Here is a 19,911-nt window from a genome sequence, read left to right on the forward strand (position 1 = left end):
TTTTCCCATGATTATTGTTGGGTGTACTAATTCTAAAGGGTGTTCTCATTTTCTGAGATACATCTGTGTTTTTGTTAAGGCATTGAGAACTTCAGAATCCCTTCATCTCTTTAATACCACATTGATTCGCTAGATTGCACAGCGATGACATAAACGAGTAGGAAGTTTCATTCATAATATTCAACATGTAAAATCTTGTCAGAATTTTTGATGTAAGACCTCTCATGTGCCCAACATCACTGCCCTTTCCAGTGACTGATAACTCAGCTGGGAACTGTTTCACCTGCAGGCAAAACGGATTGGTTCAATAGAGGGCATTCACGCGTGACATTTAAATCTCTATCTATTGAATGGTTCCAAGTGCACCTCTATCTATCCGAATGCAAAACATAATCCATGTTTGCTGCCGTACATCAAGCTTCCATGAAGTTTCTCAGGCTTGAAAACGGAATTCATATCCTGCGTTAGGTCGACCAATTAAAAGGCCACTGATGGATTTATTTCGATGACATTATTTCCGGAATGTCATACATGACCCGCGGTCCCGAAGAAGTCCTTTTGCTATCCTTACAGTCTTTTCTTCTCTTCCAGTCCTGTTCCATCCGACTGCCACTTATGTTATCAAGCAACATTCTGCTTCACCTCTGCTCATGCCTTTTTAAAATTTCAGTCCTGGATGCTTATTTTTAGCTCACGAGGAAGGCCCCAAAGTAGTTTGCCCGACCGTCCATCTCTATGACACTAGCATTGCTAACAGTAATGAAGAGGCGATCTGCAGGCTGTAGAAAGGCAGTGCCAGCCTGATGCAGAGAGAAGAGGCCAGGCTCCTGACCCCGGGGCCAGCAGACACTCCTAATCGATTTCATCAGTAAGATAGGTGCCGTGTAGGAACTCATCTGTGGGCAACACCAAAAAGAAAGAAAACATGAATAAAGCATGGCATTATATATCAGCACATATCACTGATTTGTAAGCGTTCTACCTTTCGGTTTAAATTTACAGGCTATACTGACTTAGTTTCATTTTATCCTGATTGACACTGAGGTTATTTAAACCAACTCAAACTCAAAGGAAATCCTGTAAGGATATATGCATCTCAAACAAGAGCAAATAAAGTAACTTAACACTTGAAGGCTGTGAGCTTTAAATGTTCTTTAATGTATTTGAAAGAAAAAGGAAGTGTGTACTTTTAAGAAGCCTTAAAGGACACAACACTACTTAAACGGAGGGACAGAGATATAGATATTGGAAGAAAACTAAGTAATATGGTTAATGATTTCTTGGATTAAAAGGTTTAGCTGCCTTTTTAATTCCATCTCTCACTTGAACATCATGAAACCATATTTATTCGCTAAAACACTAATAGTATAATTTCTAATTATAGCTATAGCTAACCATCACCAGTTATCCTTTAATAAGTAAAAAAGCTTTGACCTTCTTGTAGATATACTGGACAAGCTGAGCTCCTTGCTCCTCTCTTGTTTCCCCATCCATCTCCCCCATGGACGGGAGTTTGAAGTAGGTCTGGGCGTAGATGTAATAGAGGCCTGCTCTGGGTACCAGCAGCTCTCCTCCTCTCAGCTCTATGTTCTGCAAGAAGGACAGGCCTCTCTGGCCTTCCCACACTCTGATGCGCTCTCCCAGGTACCCCTTGCTGCTCTGTAAACCTGGAACAGCTACACGCGCATACAGAAAGTAAGACATAGTATATATGCATAGAAAAAGCACTGAAATACAAAAACACTTAAAGCTTCAAGACTGAGTTTTATTAAACACTGTTAAAACAGTAACTGCTAACCAAATTATAAACAAATGTTCATGACATGTACAGTGGGTAAGTAATGTTCACAGATGTGCCCACAGACCAGCAGCTATCCACAACTGCTTCTCTAATAGATTAAAATAATGTTCAGCCATGTATTGGTGCTGCATACTGTGGAACAATTATTTTTCCTCTAACATGGTGCCTAATCTAGAACTACTAAACCACTATTCAATAAATTAGACTGTCAAATAAGTCGTGCATCAGTCAGACACCTGCACCACATTTGAGTGGCTCCCTCTAGTGGTAGCATGGAAAAAAATAAGACAAAGTAATGCATGCTCCTAGCCTGTTTCCCCGTCCTCCCCACTTATTTACTGCGGAGATGTTGTTCAGCACAGTTATTAACATAAAGACCGCACCGGTTTTAATGCACCTTGCTGACCTAACATGCAAAAGTCCCTGGGTGGGCTGCATCCGGCGTAAAAGTCCACGCCAAATCAAAAACATGCAGATCCCTCCACTGTGGTTGAAAAAAAGAAGATGAGCTCGCCATTTTTAAAGTTGCTTTTTTGAAGAGTCACAATGAAGGTACAAATGTGATTCTACACATAGTACCTTTAAAGTGAATTCCTTTCGCATGCTTCAAAGCTTTCCTTTTACATGCTATTCCTCTCAGCGGGTCTGTGTACACTGGATCTATAGTCCATTGCATACAATGCTTGGAAAGTATCTACGTGGGCAATATATGAGCTTTTTTTCTTTTTCATTTCTCAGACAAAGACTAATGACTCATCTCAAAAACACCATAGGAAACTCCAGGGTATGAGAGAGCGGTTGTACAAGCCCTGACAGACATGTAGGTGTGAGGAGGTAACAAAATCTGAAAGGAGCCTCGGAAGCCTGGAAGCAAAATTCTTAACCTATGGCCTTGAAAAGGTAAAGCAGTGTGCACACGTGTTATGTGTTTCAGGTGTTTGTTATGCATTTCAGAATTAAATGTAACTGATAAAATGATCCTCACTCTCTGAATTTGGAGGCTCTGCTGATGAGACAACACCAGTCACATGTGCACCAACTTTGGGAAGAGAGACCCCTGTGAAAAATGAAACAGAATACACACACATACACACGGGACATTTTCAGTGTAAGAAGCCATGCGTGACAGTGTGATTGACATTGAATGGTATGGTTCTTACTTCTCTCTGGAGTAGGTATCTGGAATCTTTCAGCAATCTTCTGACAAAAACAAAACAAAACAGAGGAATAATAAGAGAGGAGGAAGTGAAAGAGATTACCAGTTATGTAAAATACAAACATACAGAATCACTAAACTAACGCAATCAGAATCAGCAAGGAAGTCACCACCGTGAACCCCTCAGTACACAGTCTGCTTTAACCCAGCTGCGATGGCAGATGTCCTTTTTAAGGACTTCCAAAAGTGAACAATCAAAACAGTCAAATTAGAAGTAACCAACTCTATCAAATTTCAGCTGAACAAAGATCAATAAAAACCTTCTTTAAGTAGTAGTGGACCTGTTGCGTGACCTGCCAGCAGGGGTCGCTCTTCTTTTCTGCCGCGTCCAGGAAGTTCAGATTCGGGTTTACAAGACAGGACATGCTGCTCCTGGAAAAACTCTCCTGCATCTATGAGAGTAAAACAACAAGTAGAACAGGGTGAAACTAATCAGACACATGTGCAAATTCTTCTTACCTACCAACTGATCTGTAAATATAAAAGTTGAGGCACTGGGTATTAGGTTACATGTTCTCCCGGTGTAAGTGTCTGTGGCATAACCATCATTGATATACATGGACTGCGCACATTGGCTTCAAAATACCTGTTTTGGACGCAGCTCCATGAGGTGAACAACAGTGCTTAGAAGGCTTTTTAAAAAATTAACAGCTTTAAGTCTGCTGTAATCACCATAAGACATACTGCGTGTGTATGTGCGTGCTTGACAATTTGCTGGAAACATCATTACAACTAAAAACATAATGTCAGCAGGCTGCCCTTGCGCCACAGGTGTGTCTGAGCGGAGACGTGTGTGTGATTCCCGTGATTATGATATTTTAGAGGCGTTTTCAGCTCGTCACAATGTCTACCCGTCTCTGAAATGCGTTGCTTTAGGGTGTCACAACCCATTTCCTCCAATTGTTTAATGTTATCTCGCCCCAACTTTCTTCGCTCTCATTGTCCGGCGCTGGGTGCAGAAATTCCCGCAGGGATTATTACGGGACTTTTAGGAGTAACCTAAATAACCTTTCTAAATTTCTCTTTAAAAATAGATATTCCCAGCGCATTTATTTCTATTCCTTGTTTATTTATGAGGCAATTAAATCAAAGTGGTAAAGCAATTTTAATGTTTTTCTGACTATATCTGCGGTCCACAGGTCATTTGGAGTTCATGTTTTAATATGCAGTTCCTCTGTCCTCGATCATACTTATCTTGTTCCACAGGTATGAGCCGCATGCCTCAATGAAGATCTGTGTTCTTAGTAAGCTTAGCTTGTTCCCATGAAGCATGTCAGGACACCATGTTTGACGCCTCTCACTCACTCTCATGCGTTCCACGCAAACCAAACGCATTTCTTACCGTGTTCAGGACTTTGTTGAAGTACATAAAACTGACGGCGACCGCGATGGTCTGGAGGAGGACTGCTGCGAGTAAGATGAGCCCCAGACTCTGGACAGAAATGGACATGGCCATATCACACAACGACTGAATTCACCAAGAAAAAAAGTTAAGGATCAAGAAAGCGCTTGAGTGAGGCAGATCAAGCTCTGTTGCATTTCTTCTGTGTAGGACAGAAAGAGAGAGGGAGGGAGGAAAAGTGTGCAGGCGTCTGTAGGTGGAGCAGAAGGGAGGTATGGAGCATTACAACAGCCTCAAGATGTCACTGTTATTAGATAGAAAGGGGCAGGGAGCTGCTGCACATGCAACTTTAGGATGCCTTCAGTCAGTGTCGGAAATGTCAAAACTTGCTTCCTTTTTTCAATAAAATCTCCTTTTTGTCCCACTTCAAACATTTTTTTTTTGCTACTAATAAAGTCACGTACTGTATATTATGATATAATAAAGAAGGTCACAATCACAGACAGAAAAGTATGTATATGCTTAAACCATATAAAACTATATGCAATCTTGAATTAGTTCAAAATAGAGCCTAAAAATTCTTTCTTTGCATGACTCAGAATAGCTTTACGACATTTAATCCCAGTGTCCTCAACTTCACCCATATTTCACAACTCAATAAATCTGTCACTGTGTCCAAGAAGCAACTAATCAGTGCATTTTTACAACTTAATTCCCCAAATGTGGGGATAATCGAGGACAACATGAAGGCCCTGGAAACAGTCAGCCGTAACATGTGTTGTGGTTTATGTAGCCATGAAGCAATTTTGTTTTGTCTCTCTTTTATGATAGAAATAAGTTATCCTGCGTGTCTAACTGTTAAACAGCTGCAGGTGAAGTCAGTTAAGGAACCTTGGTTTGCAGTTATCCTCTTGGCCTTGCTTGCGTGTTGCTTGATGAAGGAAATAAAGCGGTTATTGTTAAAACATGTGCTGTATGTCACATGTGTCGCAAGTAAGAGACTGTGCAAAGCAAATCAAAGCAGCAATAGGCTAACACTGTGAGATAGTTTTGGATAGAAGTACTGCGCAGGTAGCAGATCATCAGCATCTGAAAGTAATCTCCTTCCTGCTATTGTGTGGTGATCTGAGAGACTTCTATTTGATTAGTGCTGAATGACCTGCCATTTTTAGGGCTTCTGCGTACCCACATAGTATTTGTCACAGGGGAGTGATTTAATCGGGAGAATTTAACCTTGAGTAGTTCCCGTGCTTTCATTCCATCACCTCTAACCCTTGCTCTATTGTCAGTGTCAGGAAGTGAAAGTGGGGCTGAAGGAGTTCACAGCTCCAGGATGTGAGTGACCCTCCCAACAATCAAACGCTGAGGGAAAGCATGCAAAGCCCATTCAAAGCCGCACGCATGTAACTTTAATCTTCACACGTTTGCACATCACTGAATATTTCCCAGCAGGTTCACTAAAGCAGGCAGCACCAAAGTACATTCAAATATACTCAGAAGTTTAAATGAGGATCGCAGCAGAGATTAAAATATCAAAAATGCGGAAGGCAGAGTAAAGACTAATGTGATTCCCAGGCTTGTCAGAGAGAATGAATGGAAACGGTGAGTGATACCTGAAGACTATTTGGCCTCAGGCAAGCCAGACGACACCCTGAGAGACATACCTGTCAAAACTTCAACAGCAAACATGCATTTAAACACGCATTTTTATCAGCCTTTTTCCATTTGTCTTATTGTTATTTCTTCTCCTTACCTTGAGACATTTGGTGACCTTTGACCTGTGTCAGCTATTTTCTCATGCAGGTCTTGGCTAGCTTTAATCCTCTAGCAATTCGATGCCTAAAGGAATAGTCAGACATTGTGGGAAATATGCCCGTTTTCTTCAATGAGTGTAATCAGTAGTTTCACCTTCTTGTGATCTCTTTGTATTTCTATTCATGAAGGTAACTCTTGAGTGTAGACTTGGACAATGATACATCTACTTGCTCCAGCATGATCCTGACTTGGTTAGACTGTGGTAAGGAGTTTTTCTTAACCAACGAAAGAATTCAGCAATAATCCACTTAAGCTGTCTTCCTGGTCTTTTAGTGTTGTTGGTGGGGACAACTAAGCAGTAGAGTTTGCACAAACCAAACAGTAATAACAACTAATCACTGTGCAATCGACTGACAATAGCTGAAATACTGTGACATTTGGCTGCTATATCTCATTAATGAGTATATTTAATTGCTTATTTGGTGTATTTATATATGTATTATATGCTATATTTATGCTTATATTAATATTCAAGGCATATGAACAAGGAACTTGCTTTATCTGATCATGTAAATGTTTGTCAGTTAATTTTCTACTTCGGAAAAGCTCAACAATTAATGATCATGTGGAAGATGTATATTTATATATACTTGTACTTACTAACCTAATTTATATAAGTTACACTTCAACTATTGTATTTTTAGTCAGTTCTTTATATGACATTTGTTGCTGTATAATTAATTAATTTGCTCATTTGGATGTAATTAATTACTGGTATATTTTATTATATACTACCCAACGGTAAAGGTTAAATCAGGGACTTTACTTGTATTTACTGTTTTGCTAATTTAAGAGATTTACTATAATGGAAAAGCATATAGCATTTATCATATATCCTTTCTTAGTAACCAAATTTAAAAGATATTTGATCGTAACCCTTACACTCATTTATAGTCATAGTGATAGTGAATTGCATGTTAATCTGTGTATCAGCTCTGTGTCTTTGTTCTTATATTTAGATGCAGTAGGTTCTTGTGAGGGGAAACACCTTTCTACGGAAGCCAGCTAAATCACTGGTGTCTCGATGCATTGTTCGACACTTTGTTTTCTGAGCAGCTGTAGTCCTCAGATGGGAATTTAGGGAGATTCCATGACTTCACTGAGAGGAACGCAGGGAGGAGAAGCCTCAGGGGAGGGACAAGACAAGTAGAGTGCAGAAGGGAGTAGATGGAGTGTCCTTTAAATCTATAAGTCTAAGCTTTGCTTCAGAGCTTTGCCCCATTTTTCTCATAACTGTCACAGTTTTATAACACCATGTATTCCTCACAGAGAGACAGATGTTTTTTCCCTCAGTATTAACTAGTAGGTTCCATTTGAGGTATTTGAAGTTCAAATCCAGATGATTTTATTCAATTAATGTTTTTGCAGTTTATGGTCAAAATTTATTCAGCAATGCCATTTTCCTTTTAAAAAAAATTGTCATCAGACAAAACAAATGAGTAACATCATGTTAAATGGGTGCTACTACAGAAGAGAAAGATAGTCTTGTAGTCCAGCAGGGGGCAGGATCACACTGATTATTAGGGCTGTAACAAATTATTTGTGTGGCCACCCAAAATATTCACTCAGTTCTCTTGAAACTAATTAAGATGCATGCATAGGCCGTCTTACTCCTTGTATTAATCGCACGTCTGGATAAATGAAGAGGCTATGTCACGAGCGGCGTCTAGTATAAAATCTTTCCCAAATCAGACACGTGGATCCAGACAAGAGATGGAGCAAGAGGCAGAGAGATTTTAAGATTTCGCTGGAGGGACAGGATTAGAGGTTAGTATGTCAGAGGAACATCTGAGGTTCAGTCTGGAGACAAAGTAAGAGAGGCAAGGCTGAGATGGTCTGGAGATATGTAGAGGAGGGATAGTGGATAAATGGGGCAAAGAATGCTGAAGATGCAGCTGCCAGGCAGGGGGAAAAAGGACATCCACGAACCTTAGTCTATCCCAGAAGCAGGGTACACCCTGGACAGATCGCCAGTCTGTGGCAGGGCGAGGCTATCTCTTAAAGTACAGAATATTATATGAGTATGTAGACTGGTTGACCATTCACATAATATTTGTGATTTCCAGCTTATAGTTTTGGCAAAAGGAAACACAATGAGTACATTTAGTCAACCTGATAATGCCCCATGTTCAACAGAGAAGTTTTTTTTAATTATATATATATATTTGTTTTGGTTTTCTGCAATAATCAGTGCAGTTCAGTCCAATGATCAGAACTTATGTAACTCAAGCTGAACATTAAGTCATCCAGAAAAACAACAAATGTGAATAATGAGACACACGGAAGGAAAATGCACCAAAATCATACTGTATTTATTGCACATCACAGGCTGATGATGTATGCTGTAGCTGTGAGCTTTAATTTAAAAAAGAAAAAAGGTTTAAAAGAAGGAGAAAATTAGAACTCGAAGCCTGCAAATGCATTTTATATACAACAATCTGGTCAGGATCGTGATGCTATCCCTGCACCTGGCATACATGCAGCTGCTTTCGGTTAACTGCTTCTGACAGGCAAACAAAATACCTTTCAGTCATTTATATAAAACCAATGAATTACTGTAAAAATACAGGAAGATGAGTGTAAAAATAAACAGTCATCAGACTAAAAGGAAATGTGCATTTTGTTAGCGATTGTCAAGAGCCAGAACATGTCAGACATTGTGTTCTTATGGTGCAAGCTGAACTCAAGAAAGGCAGTGAATACCTACTGAATACCTTGCTACTTAGATACAGCTTTGCTTTGAACTTAATACTATGCAAGCAGGCTAATATGCACGATCAGATCAGATTCATTCTTCAGATGAATACAGTGAAATGCTCAGATTTCAAATTTGGTATAAAATACAACTGAGGCTAGAATTTTGTTAGCTTTGCAGGTATCTGACCCCAAACATGTAGGATTCTACAAATTTATTTGGTTATGGTGATGATACAAAATCTAAATATAGCATTGTTATTATAAAGTATTGTGAGGGAACATGACCGTCTATACAAAATACCTTAAATATTAATATTTAAGGAGACAGTTCATTCAAAACCCAAAAAGTAAACCCCATAAAATTGCCAGACTAATTTTTATCCTTTGGGGTGCATGACAGTTTAAAAAATTCATGGCAGTCACTTTGATAGTCATTGAGCAACTGCAATATGAATAAAAGCGGCAGATCTACTGTATACCAGCCAACAGGGTAAAATACTGAGCACTGCTGAAACTGCTGACCTGACCTTAGCTGTTTTTAGTGAGAGGGGAAAAAAACACCACAATTCAAATGATTGTTTTCGACTTTGGGGCCTAACTTGTGATGCTTTTGTTTTAATAGTGGAGTATAAATTAAAAAGATCTTGTGACATTTATTACTCATGTGTTTTTTGTGTCGCTACAAAACAGCACATGCACGATCCTCCGTATTGGAAACAGGCGATGAATGAATCCATTTAAGCAAAGCTATTGGCTGTCAAAGCACTTTAATGACTTTATAAAGTATCTTTATTAGTTGGTCACAGTGTTAGCTATGCTGATGTTGCCTGCAGATTAGACTGGTTCTAAGTATCACAAAACCTTCACATGTATTGAGCGTGTGCAGGTACACAAGGGCCCTGAGCTTAGATGTCAGATTTTTAAACAAAGAGTACATTTACTAGGCCTTCAGCCAAGCCTGTGATTCACAAAGACAAGGGCTTCCAACCATTACTCACTTGCAAAAACACACATACACACTTCTACAGGTTGTTCTGCAGCCAGCTGAGGTAACCCCTGAGTGCCTTCTTCCCAACGTCAAATTCAAGTGGCCAGGATGTTAAACTGAAACATCCATGGAAGCCATCCTCATAGTGGTCGCTGGTAACAGCGACCCCTGCATCCTGTAAGCGGCGAACATACATCAGCCCATCATCCCTCAACACGTCATGCTCACATGTTAGAATATATGCACGAGGGCATTTTGCCAACACTTCTGGCCCAGCCAGCAGTGGTACCGCTCGCACATCAAGCAGGCCTGGCACCCTCTTCAGAAACCCCTCAGATCCCTTTTCCACAATAACAGGCTTGTAGTTCTTCTTGTACTTCTGAGTAAGTAGCACATTCCAGTCAAGTCTTGACCTCAGCTCTGGGGTGAGTGAAGAGTGTTGCAAAGCGCTGTGGTTGTTCACTAAAAACTCGGGCATAAGAGAGAGGTCAATGTTCAGATACTGCAGCCAGAACTGGATCATGCTGGTCCGGTAAAGGACGGGGATATATTGGTTCTGCAAATAGGAGGGTGTATTGAAATCCAAAGCCTGGAGCACTGGATAGATCAAAGCCTGGACACTGAATTTCACACTCATGCTGTCATCTACAGAAATCTGAAAAAACAAACACACAATATGAGTAATGGCTGTGTACATTGCAATGCAGACTGTGTGGTGATGTCAAATGGTTGGTTCTCTCCTTTTCCTTACAGCAAGATGAACGTGTGTTTTTCTTCTTTCTTTCAACTCTAAATTACAACCAACAACAATGTGGTGTTGGACTTTTTTTTGTCATGTTGCATATTAGAGCCAGGTAGTTCAATTAAATTCATTTTGTTTATTTATTCGCCTCAAGGCACTTTATATTGTAAGGTAGACCCTACAATAATACATACAGGAAAAAAAACAACAATCATATGACCCCCTATGACCAAGCACTTTGGCGACAGTGGGAAGGAAAAACTCCCTTTTAACAGAAAGGAATCTCCAGCTGAACCAGACTCAGAGAGGGGCGGCCATCTGCTGCGACCGGTTGCAGTGAGGGGAGAAAGACAAGACATGGTGTGGAAATAACAGCTTTGTAAAGATAGCTTTGCAATGCAACTAATTTACAGTGCTGTGAAATAGCATGTGCACACATCCTGTTTTCAACTAGTTCTGTGTGAAAAACCAATGCTCCTCCCTTGTTAAATAATTAATTAAATATCATGGATAACTTTTTATAGAAAGCTGAGTTCAATTTCACCAGCCACACTCGGCTGCCAGACCTGTTGAATCAGACGAAATTACTTTAACAGAACCTGTCTGAGGTGAAGGGTTTTGAAGCCATTTCTAATTCTTTGGTGTTCCAGCAAACCATTGTGAGATCCATTATTATATTAATGGTGAGCCTTAAAAGGAGTGGACAGCTTACCAAAATTACTCGAATAGTGTATCGACAACTCATTCAGGAGGTCACAAAATAACCAGAACAACATCCAATGCCCTGCGAGCCTCACTTGTCTCAGTTAAGGTCAGAGTTCATGATTCAACAATAACACTGAGCAAAAGGGCTGCTTTGCTGCTTCAGGACCTGGATGACTGCCATAACTGATGGAACCATGAATTCTGTTCTCTGCCAGGATCAGTTTGTGTACTGAAGCTCAAGTTCACTTAGATTTACAGCATGACAATGATCTTGAACACACCAGCAAGTTCACCTCTGAATGGCTCAAAAAATTAGGGTTTTGCATCAGCCTGGTCGACTTAAATCCAATTGAGATGCTTTGGCATGAACTTAACCAAGCTGTTCATGTTTGAAAACCATTCAAAAACAATGCTGCAAAGAAGAGTGAGACAAAATTCCTCCACAGCAACTTTTTCCCTTAATAAATTAAAATCATGATTCATAAACTGCATTTTGTATTACCTTGGGTTATTTTTGTCTAGTATTAAAAACTGTCTGATCACTTAAAACATCTAAGAATGACAAATATGGAAAAACAAAGAAATCAGGATATATGTCATGATCCAGAGCATTATACTAGCAGTCGTGGAAGGCATTTTATGAATTAAAACATTTGGCATTTGAGCTTGATATACGAATTGTCGCATGCATGCAGAAAATAGCCTCTGCCTTTACCTCCTGAGCAACTGCAGCAGCAAGGTTTCCTCCAGCGCTGTCACCTGCCACAGCCACACGATCTGGGTCAATAGAATACTTGGCAAGAACCTCTGGAGACAAGAAGTGTTTGGCAGCAGCAATACAGTCTAAATATGGCACTGGAAAGTGCACATCTGGATACAGACGATACCTACACACACAGAGGGTTCAGATGTAATTTACTAGAGGTTTAGAAAGCTTTGGAGTATATAATTAAAGGGACACTCCACTGATGTTGTGAATGGAGACTACAGTTTTGCAAGAGGAAACACACTTACTCAACAGAGACCACAACAGTATTCAGCTCATCTGACACCATTCGGTTGGTAATATCATATGGCCCCTTCTCTGAGGAATTGAAAGAGTGAGAGACGGTTAGATATATGCCTATTGTGTTATTGACACTTAAGAAACTTTGCACCTAAAAAGCAAAGACAGCTATAATTATCACAAGTAATGTCTCAAAGTCTATGATTCTGTTTAAAGTAGGCATATTATTTTTATTTCTAACTAGAGAAAGCAGTTAGAGACTCACTGGTGGTGCCGAGGGCCCAGCCACCTCCGTGGAAATACATCAACCCTCTCCTCAGATGACCCTCCCCTCCAGCCGGGGGCTCGTAAACTCGCACTGGGATGCCAGCGAAAGAGATGTCACTGACCTTCACACCTGGAACGGCCCCTGCACTGGACTCAGTACTCAGAAATTCCTTTAATATCCCTTCAAAGCCAAATGTGAACTGCCTGAAAGATCTAGTGTGATGGTCAAATCCCAGCCATTGCTTCAAAGAGGCCTGAAGACAAGAGTAAACCAAACTCCAGCTCAAACCCCTTGATTGGTACTTGTTTGTTTCAGGACACACATTAAGAATTGAATACATAGATTGAAAGGAAATTAGTGGAAACAACAGAAAGTCATAGGGAATTTGGCAAAAGGCAAAAATGTAGTCATCTCTTGGCAGGATTTTGAGACACAATTTCTCACAGTCACCTTTCTCCTCCTACACTATGCATTACTGATATGTCTGCCCTTTCCCTCACTTAGAGTGTCACAACAGCAGTGCTGAAGACACTGTTGCACTGTCACATGTGCAGATATCACATTTTCACTCTAATGAAGGATAAAGTCAGTTTCTGTTATGCATCAGCACACTGTTCACTAGTGGGTTTTAAAACTATTTAACAATATCAGTCACACTTGAGCACGTTCTTGTGCATAACGTCTGCTGTAGAAACAATGAAGCAATGCAAAATTAATATTAGTGATGTTTTCTTAAACAGTGTCCTCAAACTAGATAATAATGACTGTTTTAAATCTTAAAATAACACAAAAAACCCCACAATAAATCCAGATTTTTAGTAAACTCTCGCTCTGAGGATTAGTCTCGGCCAGCGTGTTAATAATCTAGCCATCTATTGTCTGCCATTTTCAAAATGTAGAACACAGGTGAGGGTGTAAAGTTCATGATCCTCTCACAGCCCCAAAATAAAAGTCTCAATAACTTTTGAAATCACACAGTGGGATTACTAAATGAGCTCTTTCACAGACTTGGTGCATTTCAACCCTGCTGTGAAATCAGATTTCATGACACAAGCATGAAAAGTCCTCTGGATATCTGGTCATCCAGTAAAACTAAAAACTGGACTATAGATACCTTGAATCCATGACATCCGTATTTATTTCAACAGCATATCATTTTGCACTGTTACACTGAATATCAACACCAAACGTCATATTCTAGCAAAGAAAGATGGTACCTTTTTCCCCCCTCTAAATAAACACAAGGTTCAAAGTCCAAGTCTGTGTTTGACTATGTTTTGTTCAGAGCATGTTTTTAATAATGCAAGCTTTTCAAAGACACAGTGCATGCAGCCAACCTGTAATAACACATTTAATTAAAACTTTGCACATAGAAAAGTCAAGATTCTGTCTAATGCGATCCTTCTCATTCGTCTCTTTTTGATGCCTTACGTGCACCAGCTTTTCTTCCTAGTGAAAATATCTACTCTCTTACCACATGAAATGCTGTCCTTAAATAGGCATCCAGTATCATCAACTTCCACGGCTGCTGAATGGCATCAGGGAGCGGGATGTAAATATAATAAGCAAGTGCCAGCGTTAATGACACAGTAAGCAGTAAGCATTACTGATATGTCTGCCCTTTCCCTCACTTAGAGTGTCACAACAGCAGTGCTGAAGACACTGTTGCACTGTCACATGTGCAGATATCACATTTTCACTCTAATGAAGGATAAAGTCAGTTTCTGTTATGCATCAGCACACTGTTCACTAGTGGGTTTTAAAACTATTTAACAATATCAGTCACACTTGAGCACGTTCTTGTGCATAACGTCTGCTGTAGAAACAATGAAGCAATGCAAAATTAATATTAGTGATGTTTTCTTAAACAGTGTCCTCAAACTAGATAATAATGACTGTTTTAAATCTTAAAATAACACAAAAAAACCCACAATAAATCCAGATTTTTAGTAAACTCTCGCTCTGAGGATTAGTCTCGGCCAGCGTGTTAATAATCTAGCCATCTATTGTCTGCCATTTTCAAAATGTAGAACACAGGTGAGGGTGCAAAGTTCATGATCCTCTCACAGCCCCAAAATAAAAGTCTCAATAACTTTTGAAATCACACAGTGGGATTACTAAATGAGCTCTTTCACAGACTTGGTGCATTTCAACCCTGCTGTGAAATCAGATTTCATGACACAAGCATGAAAAGTCCTCTGGATATCTGGTCATCCAGTAAAACTAAAAACTGGACTATAGATACCTTGAATCCATGACATCCGTATTTATTTCAACAGCATATCATTTTGCACTGTTACACTGAATATCAACACCAAACGTCATATTCTAGCAAAGAAAGATGGTACCTTTTTCCCCCCTCTAAATAAACACAAGGTTCAAAGTCCAAGTCTGTGTTTGACTATGTTTTGTTCAGAGCATGTTTTTAATAATGCAAGCTTTTCAAAGACACAGTGCATGCAGCCAACCTGTAATAACACATTTAATTAAAACTTTGCACATAGAAAAGTCAAGATTCTGTCTAATGCGATCCTTCTCATTCGTCTCTTTTTGATGCCTTACGTGCACCAGCTTTTCTTCCTAGTGAAAATATCTACTCTCTTACCACATGAAATGCTGTCCTTAAATAGGCATCCAGTATCATCAACTTCCACGGCTGCTGAATGGCATCAGGGAGCGGGATGTAAATATAATAAGCAAGTGCCAGCGTTAATGACACAGTAAGCAGGAGTGACAGCAGCCTCATCTCGCAGCTGTGGGATGATGTTTCTTCAGTTACTGACTGGGCGGAAGACTGAGACAGACCCCGCCGCTTCAAGCTGTCTGATTCTTAATTTGTCACTGGCGCTTGGCACCAGAATACGTGGGCAATTAAGCACTTCCGCTGGAAATCTTCAAAATAAACCTACATTTTGAAAGTGACGTTTCTTTTAAAAATAAAACGTTTTGAATAAATCTATTTTAGTCACATAACTTTGAAATTGGAAAACATGAAATAGCCGTGGTTCATCTGGTCATATGCAGGCAGGTCGTATGAAAAATAAAACAAATAAACTAAAAAAACAACAACAACAAAACAAAACAAATACATTGAGGTAAAAATACCCTAGTAAAAATAAGGCATCACAGTATTTTTATTGCGCGATTTGCATGACTGGATTAGGGCTTTTATTTTGAAAGCTGGGTGAAAACAGCAGCGAATGGGCATCTGGGAAGTGGGAGGGTTTGTTTTGAACAGCTGTATGCGTGTGTAAGTTGTATTACATGTTTGTAACCACCGAGAGGCACAATGGAGCTGCAGTCCATTAGACATTAGATTAGTGTGGGCAGATTTTGGAATCACATTTTAAAGGATGACAAACAGAATGGTATTATATGAATTGCTTCTGTATTTTAGGCCTAATCAAACCAACTAGACGGAAACCGAGAAGAGAAAATAGCAAAAAGAACTAAATGCTTTTCTTCAGGAAACTCAGTGTTAATCCTTGAGATGTAATTTTTTTTTTAAATTCCTTTTGGATTTGGAAAGGGAGGATTTGCAGTTTGGGGTGGAGTCATGTTCCTGTTCAAACTAGGAGCTCCTTTCTCGCTGATTATTGATGCCTTTTTATCTGCAGACATCAGTGTTAGACCAAAGTCTCACTGGAAGGTATTAGTGGTGCAATTATGTTTAAGTTGGTATGAATCTTAGAATACCTAGGGTGCAGCTAAATCTGCATCAGATTGCCAGAAAGGCCCAGTACAGTCAACAGTGCCGCAGACTTCATTGCAGATTGGGGAAAGCGTCTTCTCCTGTCTCACTTTCTCTTTCTGTGCTATATAACTCTGTCTCTTCCCATGGTTTAATTTTAAATGGCCACTGTCTGTCCCTGGTGGCCCGGTGTGAGAATGTAAACAAACATCATGATGATGAGGATCTGACCTCTGCGCTGAGCTGATTTTCCAAAACATAGTAGCAAGACCACCTGACCGTGTCAGCTTAGTCTCTTGGAGGACCAGCGTGGGGTTGACAAGGTGGCTGCAGGAGGTGATACAGGAAAGCTGATTAGTAAACAGGGACACAGTAGATCAGCCTGCTTGTTCCTCCAAAGCTCATTAATTAACACGCTGTCGGAGCAAATTGAGAAAACGACAGGTTGTGGTTTTATTGCCTCACTATATTTTCATTCTACAGTGCTAATTATGACCTCTTTCTCACATTGTACACATGTTTTTGTTCCAAATGATAATTTGAGCAACTGGTGCATAATGAAATCACTACCTTATGCAAACCGCTTCATCTGTGCTTTACAAGCCTGCCTAACGGAAGGTATAGCCAGAGCACAAAATGTGATGCTTTTAATGCAGATTTCGTTGAACCATCACGCCAAAGATATGGATGAGCAGCAGAAAGCAGATTATACAGCAAAATCAGTTGCATATATATATTTTTTGCACATCATGGTAATTTGATACCTTTGCACCTAGTTAAGTGTAAATGCTTCTACTGTTACTTGTGATGGACTTTTTTTGCAGTCATCTTGACATCCTAAATCCTGCGGTGTCAGTGTTTCACACTCAAAAGAACACTTAAGCCAGACACAGATGCCACGCTTGCTTACTTTTCAAAAATCCCTCTGAATGAGAGTGTCAGCAGAAAGCTTAAATTGTATGTGTGACATATGCACTTTTGTGTGTGTATGTGTGTGTGTGTGTGCGTGCGTGCACACAAACGTGTGTGGTATAAAGCGTGTACATTAAAATTCCCTTTTACTGCCCCCTTCCTCCCTCCTGTGTGTTGGCTTGGCGTCTCCCACCAGTCTGTGGTATGGAGGGCAGAGAGAGGGCCCCTCTCTCATGTCACTGACTGGAATTACACTTATGGTCATATAACAAGACTAAATGCACGAGGCAGAAATTGAGGTTTTCCATTTCAGGCAATGCTGCCTCATTGCTCAGCCTGGGTCTGACATTGCCTTTAGATATATGTAGAAATTATGGTACTTGAGCGCTGGATCTAATATACTTAAAGTGTAGGAGTTAAAATTGAATTGCTTTGTTTAACAAGTTGTGTTTTAAAACAGAGATGTTTTTAAAGCAATCTGTTACAGGTACTTGAAACTCATATTAAGAAAGTGAGCAGGCAGTGATTTTCAGTCTGTCTGAAGCACAGATGCATGCATTATCTTGAACAGGATATTTTTAACTTCACTACTTTTGTTTTCTTTCATGATTCAAAAGAGGCTTAAGCACTCCTGCAATTTACAGGATGTGGCTGTGTGTTTGAAATCAGGAATGTTGTCCCTTTGATATGCCAGAAAGAGAAACAGTTCAGCAGTGATGCTGAAGGGACCCGGATGACACAAGTGAGTGGACACACATATGTAGGATTTGAAAACTGTTTCTGTGAGTGTGCATGTGTGCATTGCAGTAATGAGTAAAACATCAGGATCCAGGTAAAAAATCTAAATAAACAGCTTCTGTGAAAGCACTTGAGTTCATGACAAATTTTCCCAAGTGGGCAATAAAGTATCGTATCGTATCGTATCGTATCGTATCGTATCGTGTCGTGTCGTGTCGTGTCGTATCGTTCATTTATAGCAAGGGAATACACCAGAATTTCTCTGAATATAGCTCTTTTCACATTGAACTTGGGTGGAGTGTATTTCAGTTTCTCTTGAGACAAACAAACATTACAGTGAATGAAGACTGAATTCCATGTATCTGAGAAACTGTCATTGTTGACACCTGTGCTCTTTCTGCTAAGATAAGTCAGATCATCTGCTATGAAAGCTGAAATTTGGATGGATCGATAAGAACTGAGGATTTCCAAACAGGGTAACCTGCCACGAGTGGAAAGGTTTATAAGCAGTTTAAAGGAAATGATGTTGAACAACTTCAAAAATATTTAGACAGTAACCCATTTTAATTTGTCATTAAAAAAAAACTTTCCATACTTTTTAATTTCAATCATCTCACATAAGGAAACAATGAAGTGTGTGACTGGGCAAACACACTTACATGCAATGTCATTGTATGGTATTTAGGAATGTCATGGGGCCAGTTGGTGGTCGCGATGCTTCAGTTGCAACACAGACTATTTCTGAAATGACAAACAACAATCTGTTGTTATTATGTCTTCCCCAAAGCAAGGCGTCATATCAGAAAGAATGGCAACAGAAGCAGCAGGCTCGTGTTTTTGTTGGGCGGCATGCTGTCGTTGACATTAGGCGTTCAAGTACACAGTGTTCTTAATTGGCTGAATAACTGATTATTTTGCTCTGCTGGTGATGAAACGCTGGAATCATTTCAATCTCTTATTATAATTATTCATCTGTTGCTGTGCTTCTGCTCTTATCGGCACATGTCTTGAAATTGGGTTTATCTGGGTTTTCAGCTACATGAAGCAGTAGCGTGGTTCTTGACATGTTCTGCTACTTGGGTATTATTGTTGTAGCTTAAGAGTATATGTGGAACAGCTGCAATCCCTGCTGCAGATAGATAGATATCAGAACCACCTTTAGAGAGTGTATAACTTGAAGTTTTTTGTATTGTACTATATTAGTGGAGGAATTTTGACCACTCTTTTTTTTTCTTTTACAGCGTTGCTTCAGTTCATTGAGGTTTGCTGGCATTTATTTATTTGTTTTAAGGTCCTACTACAGCATTGCTGTTAGGTTGAAGTTTTCACTGGCAGAGTCCATTGCAACAACTTGAATCATTTTAGGCCATTCCTTTGTAGATTTGCTGGTGTGCTTGGGATCACCATTGTGTTGCATGACCCAACATGGACTAAGCTTTAACCGTCAGACAAAAGGACTCACATTTGACTCTAGAATATTTTGGTATTCAGAGAAGTTCATGGTCAACTCAAGGACTGCAAGGTGCACAGGTCCTTTGACTGAAAAATAAATCATCACCCCTCCACCACCTTGCCTGACAGTTGGTATGAAGTGTTTGTGCTGACATGCTGTTTGGTTTCTGCCACTCATGGTGCTATGCTTTATGGCAGAACATCTTGTCAAACACTTGGTCATATCTGTCCAAAGGATATTCTTTCAGAAGTCTTGTGGTTTGCTCAAATGCAACTTTGCAAACCTAAACTGTGCGACTGGTATCTGCTTAGAGAGAAGAGGATTTCTTCTGGCAACTCTTCCAAACAAGCCATATGTATTTAGTCTTTTTCTAATTGTATTGCCATGAACTTGCTAACTGAGCCCTGGAGAGTCGGAGAAGTAGCTCTTACAACCTTAGGATGAATTTGCTGGGAAGACTGTGGCATTGTAGTAGACTGTCACTTATACAGAACCTCTCTACTCAAACTTTTTAGTCATTCTTCCAATCAAACACAA

General features: G+C 39.8%; 2 protein-coding genes across 7 annotated transcripts; both read right to left on the minus strand.

The window, feature by feature from the left end:
- Window positions 1-464: 464 nt before the first annotated feature.
- On the minus strand, window positions 465-4,645 carry LOC147306961 (tumor necrosis factor ligand superfamily member 10-like). 5 transcript variants are annotated; one of them, XM_086274718.1, is made up of 6 exons: window positions 4,360-4,645; window positions 3,299-3,409; window positions 2,962-2,998; window positions 2,787-2,858; window positions 1,435-1,676; window positions 465-896 (listed from the first exon to the last, which is right to left on the minus strand). In XM_086274718.1, exons 1-6 carry the CDS (start codon window positions 4,471-4,473, stop codon window positions 687-689), a joined length of 786 nt encoding a protein of 261 aa, XP_086130844.1. In that variant the 5' UTR covers window positions 4,474-4,645; the 3' UTR covers window positions 465-686. The 5 variants fall into 5 exon arrangements, with proteins under 5 accessions (XP_086130844.1, XP_086130843.1, XP_086130842.1 ...); XM_086274717.1 differs by having other exon boundaries at window positions 2,962-3,001; XM_086274716.1 differs by having other exon boundaries at window positions 3,278-3,409.
- A 3,815-nt stretch (window positions 4,646-8,460) lies between these two features.
- Window positions 8,461-15,421, minus strand: nceh1a (neutral cholesterol ester hydrolase 1a). 2 transcript variants are annotated; one of them, XM_086274825.1, is made up of 5 exons: window positions 15,186-15,421; window positions 12,578-12,833; window positions 12,321-12,390; window positions 12,022-12,193; window positions 8,461-10,514 (listed from the first exon to the last, which is right to left on the minus strand). In XM_086274825.1, exons 1-5 carry the CDS (start codon window positions 15,324-15,326, stop codon window positions 9,894-9,896), a joined length of 1,260 nt encoding a protein of 419 aa, XP_086130951.1. In that variant the 5' UTR covers window positions 15,327-15,421; the 3' UTR covers window positions 8,461-9,893. The 2 variants fall into 2 exon arrangements, with proteins under 2 accessions (XP_086130951.1, XP_086130950.1); XM_086274824.1 differs by lacking the exon at window positions 15,186-15,421 and adding an exon at window positions 14,055-15,155.
- Window positions 15,422-19,911: the final 4,490 nt, after the last annotated feature.

The sequence above is a fragment of the Aulonocara sp. 'chitande type north' Nkhata Bay genome, linkage group LG19 (assembly GCF_057382095.1).
Source record: "Aulonocara sp. 'chitande type north' Nkhata Bay isolate Kocher_YH1m ecotype deep benthic linkage group LG19, A_spYH_male_GT1.1, whole genome shotgun sequence".
Lineage (NCBI taxonomy): Eukaryota > Metazoa > Chordata > Actinopteri > Cichliformes > Cichlidae > Aulonocara > Aulonocara sp. 'chitande type north' Nkhata Bay.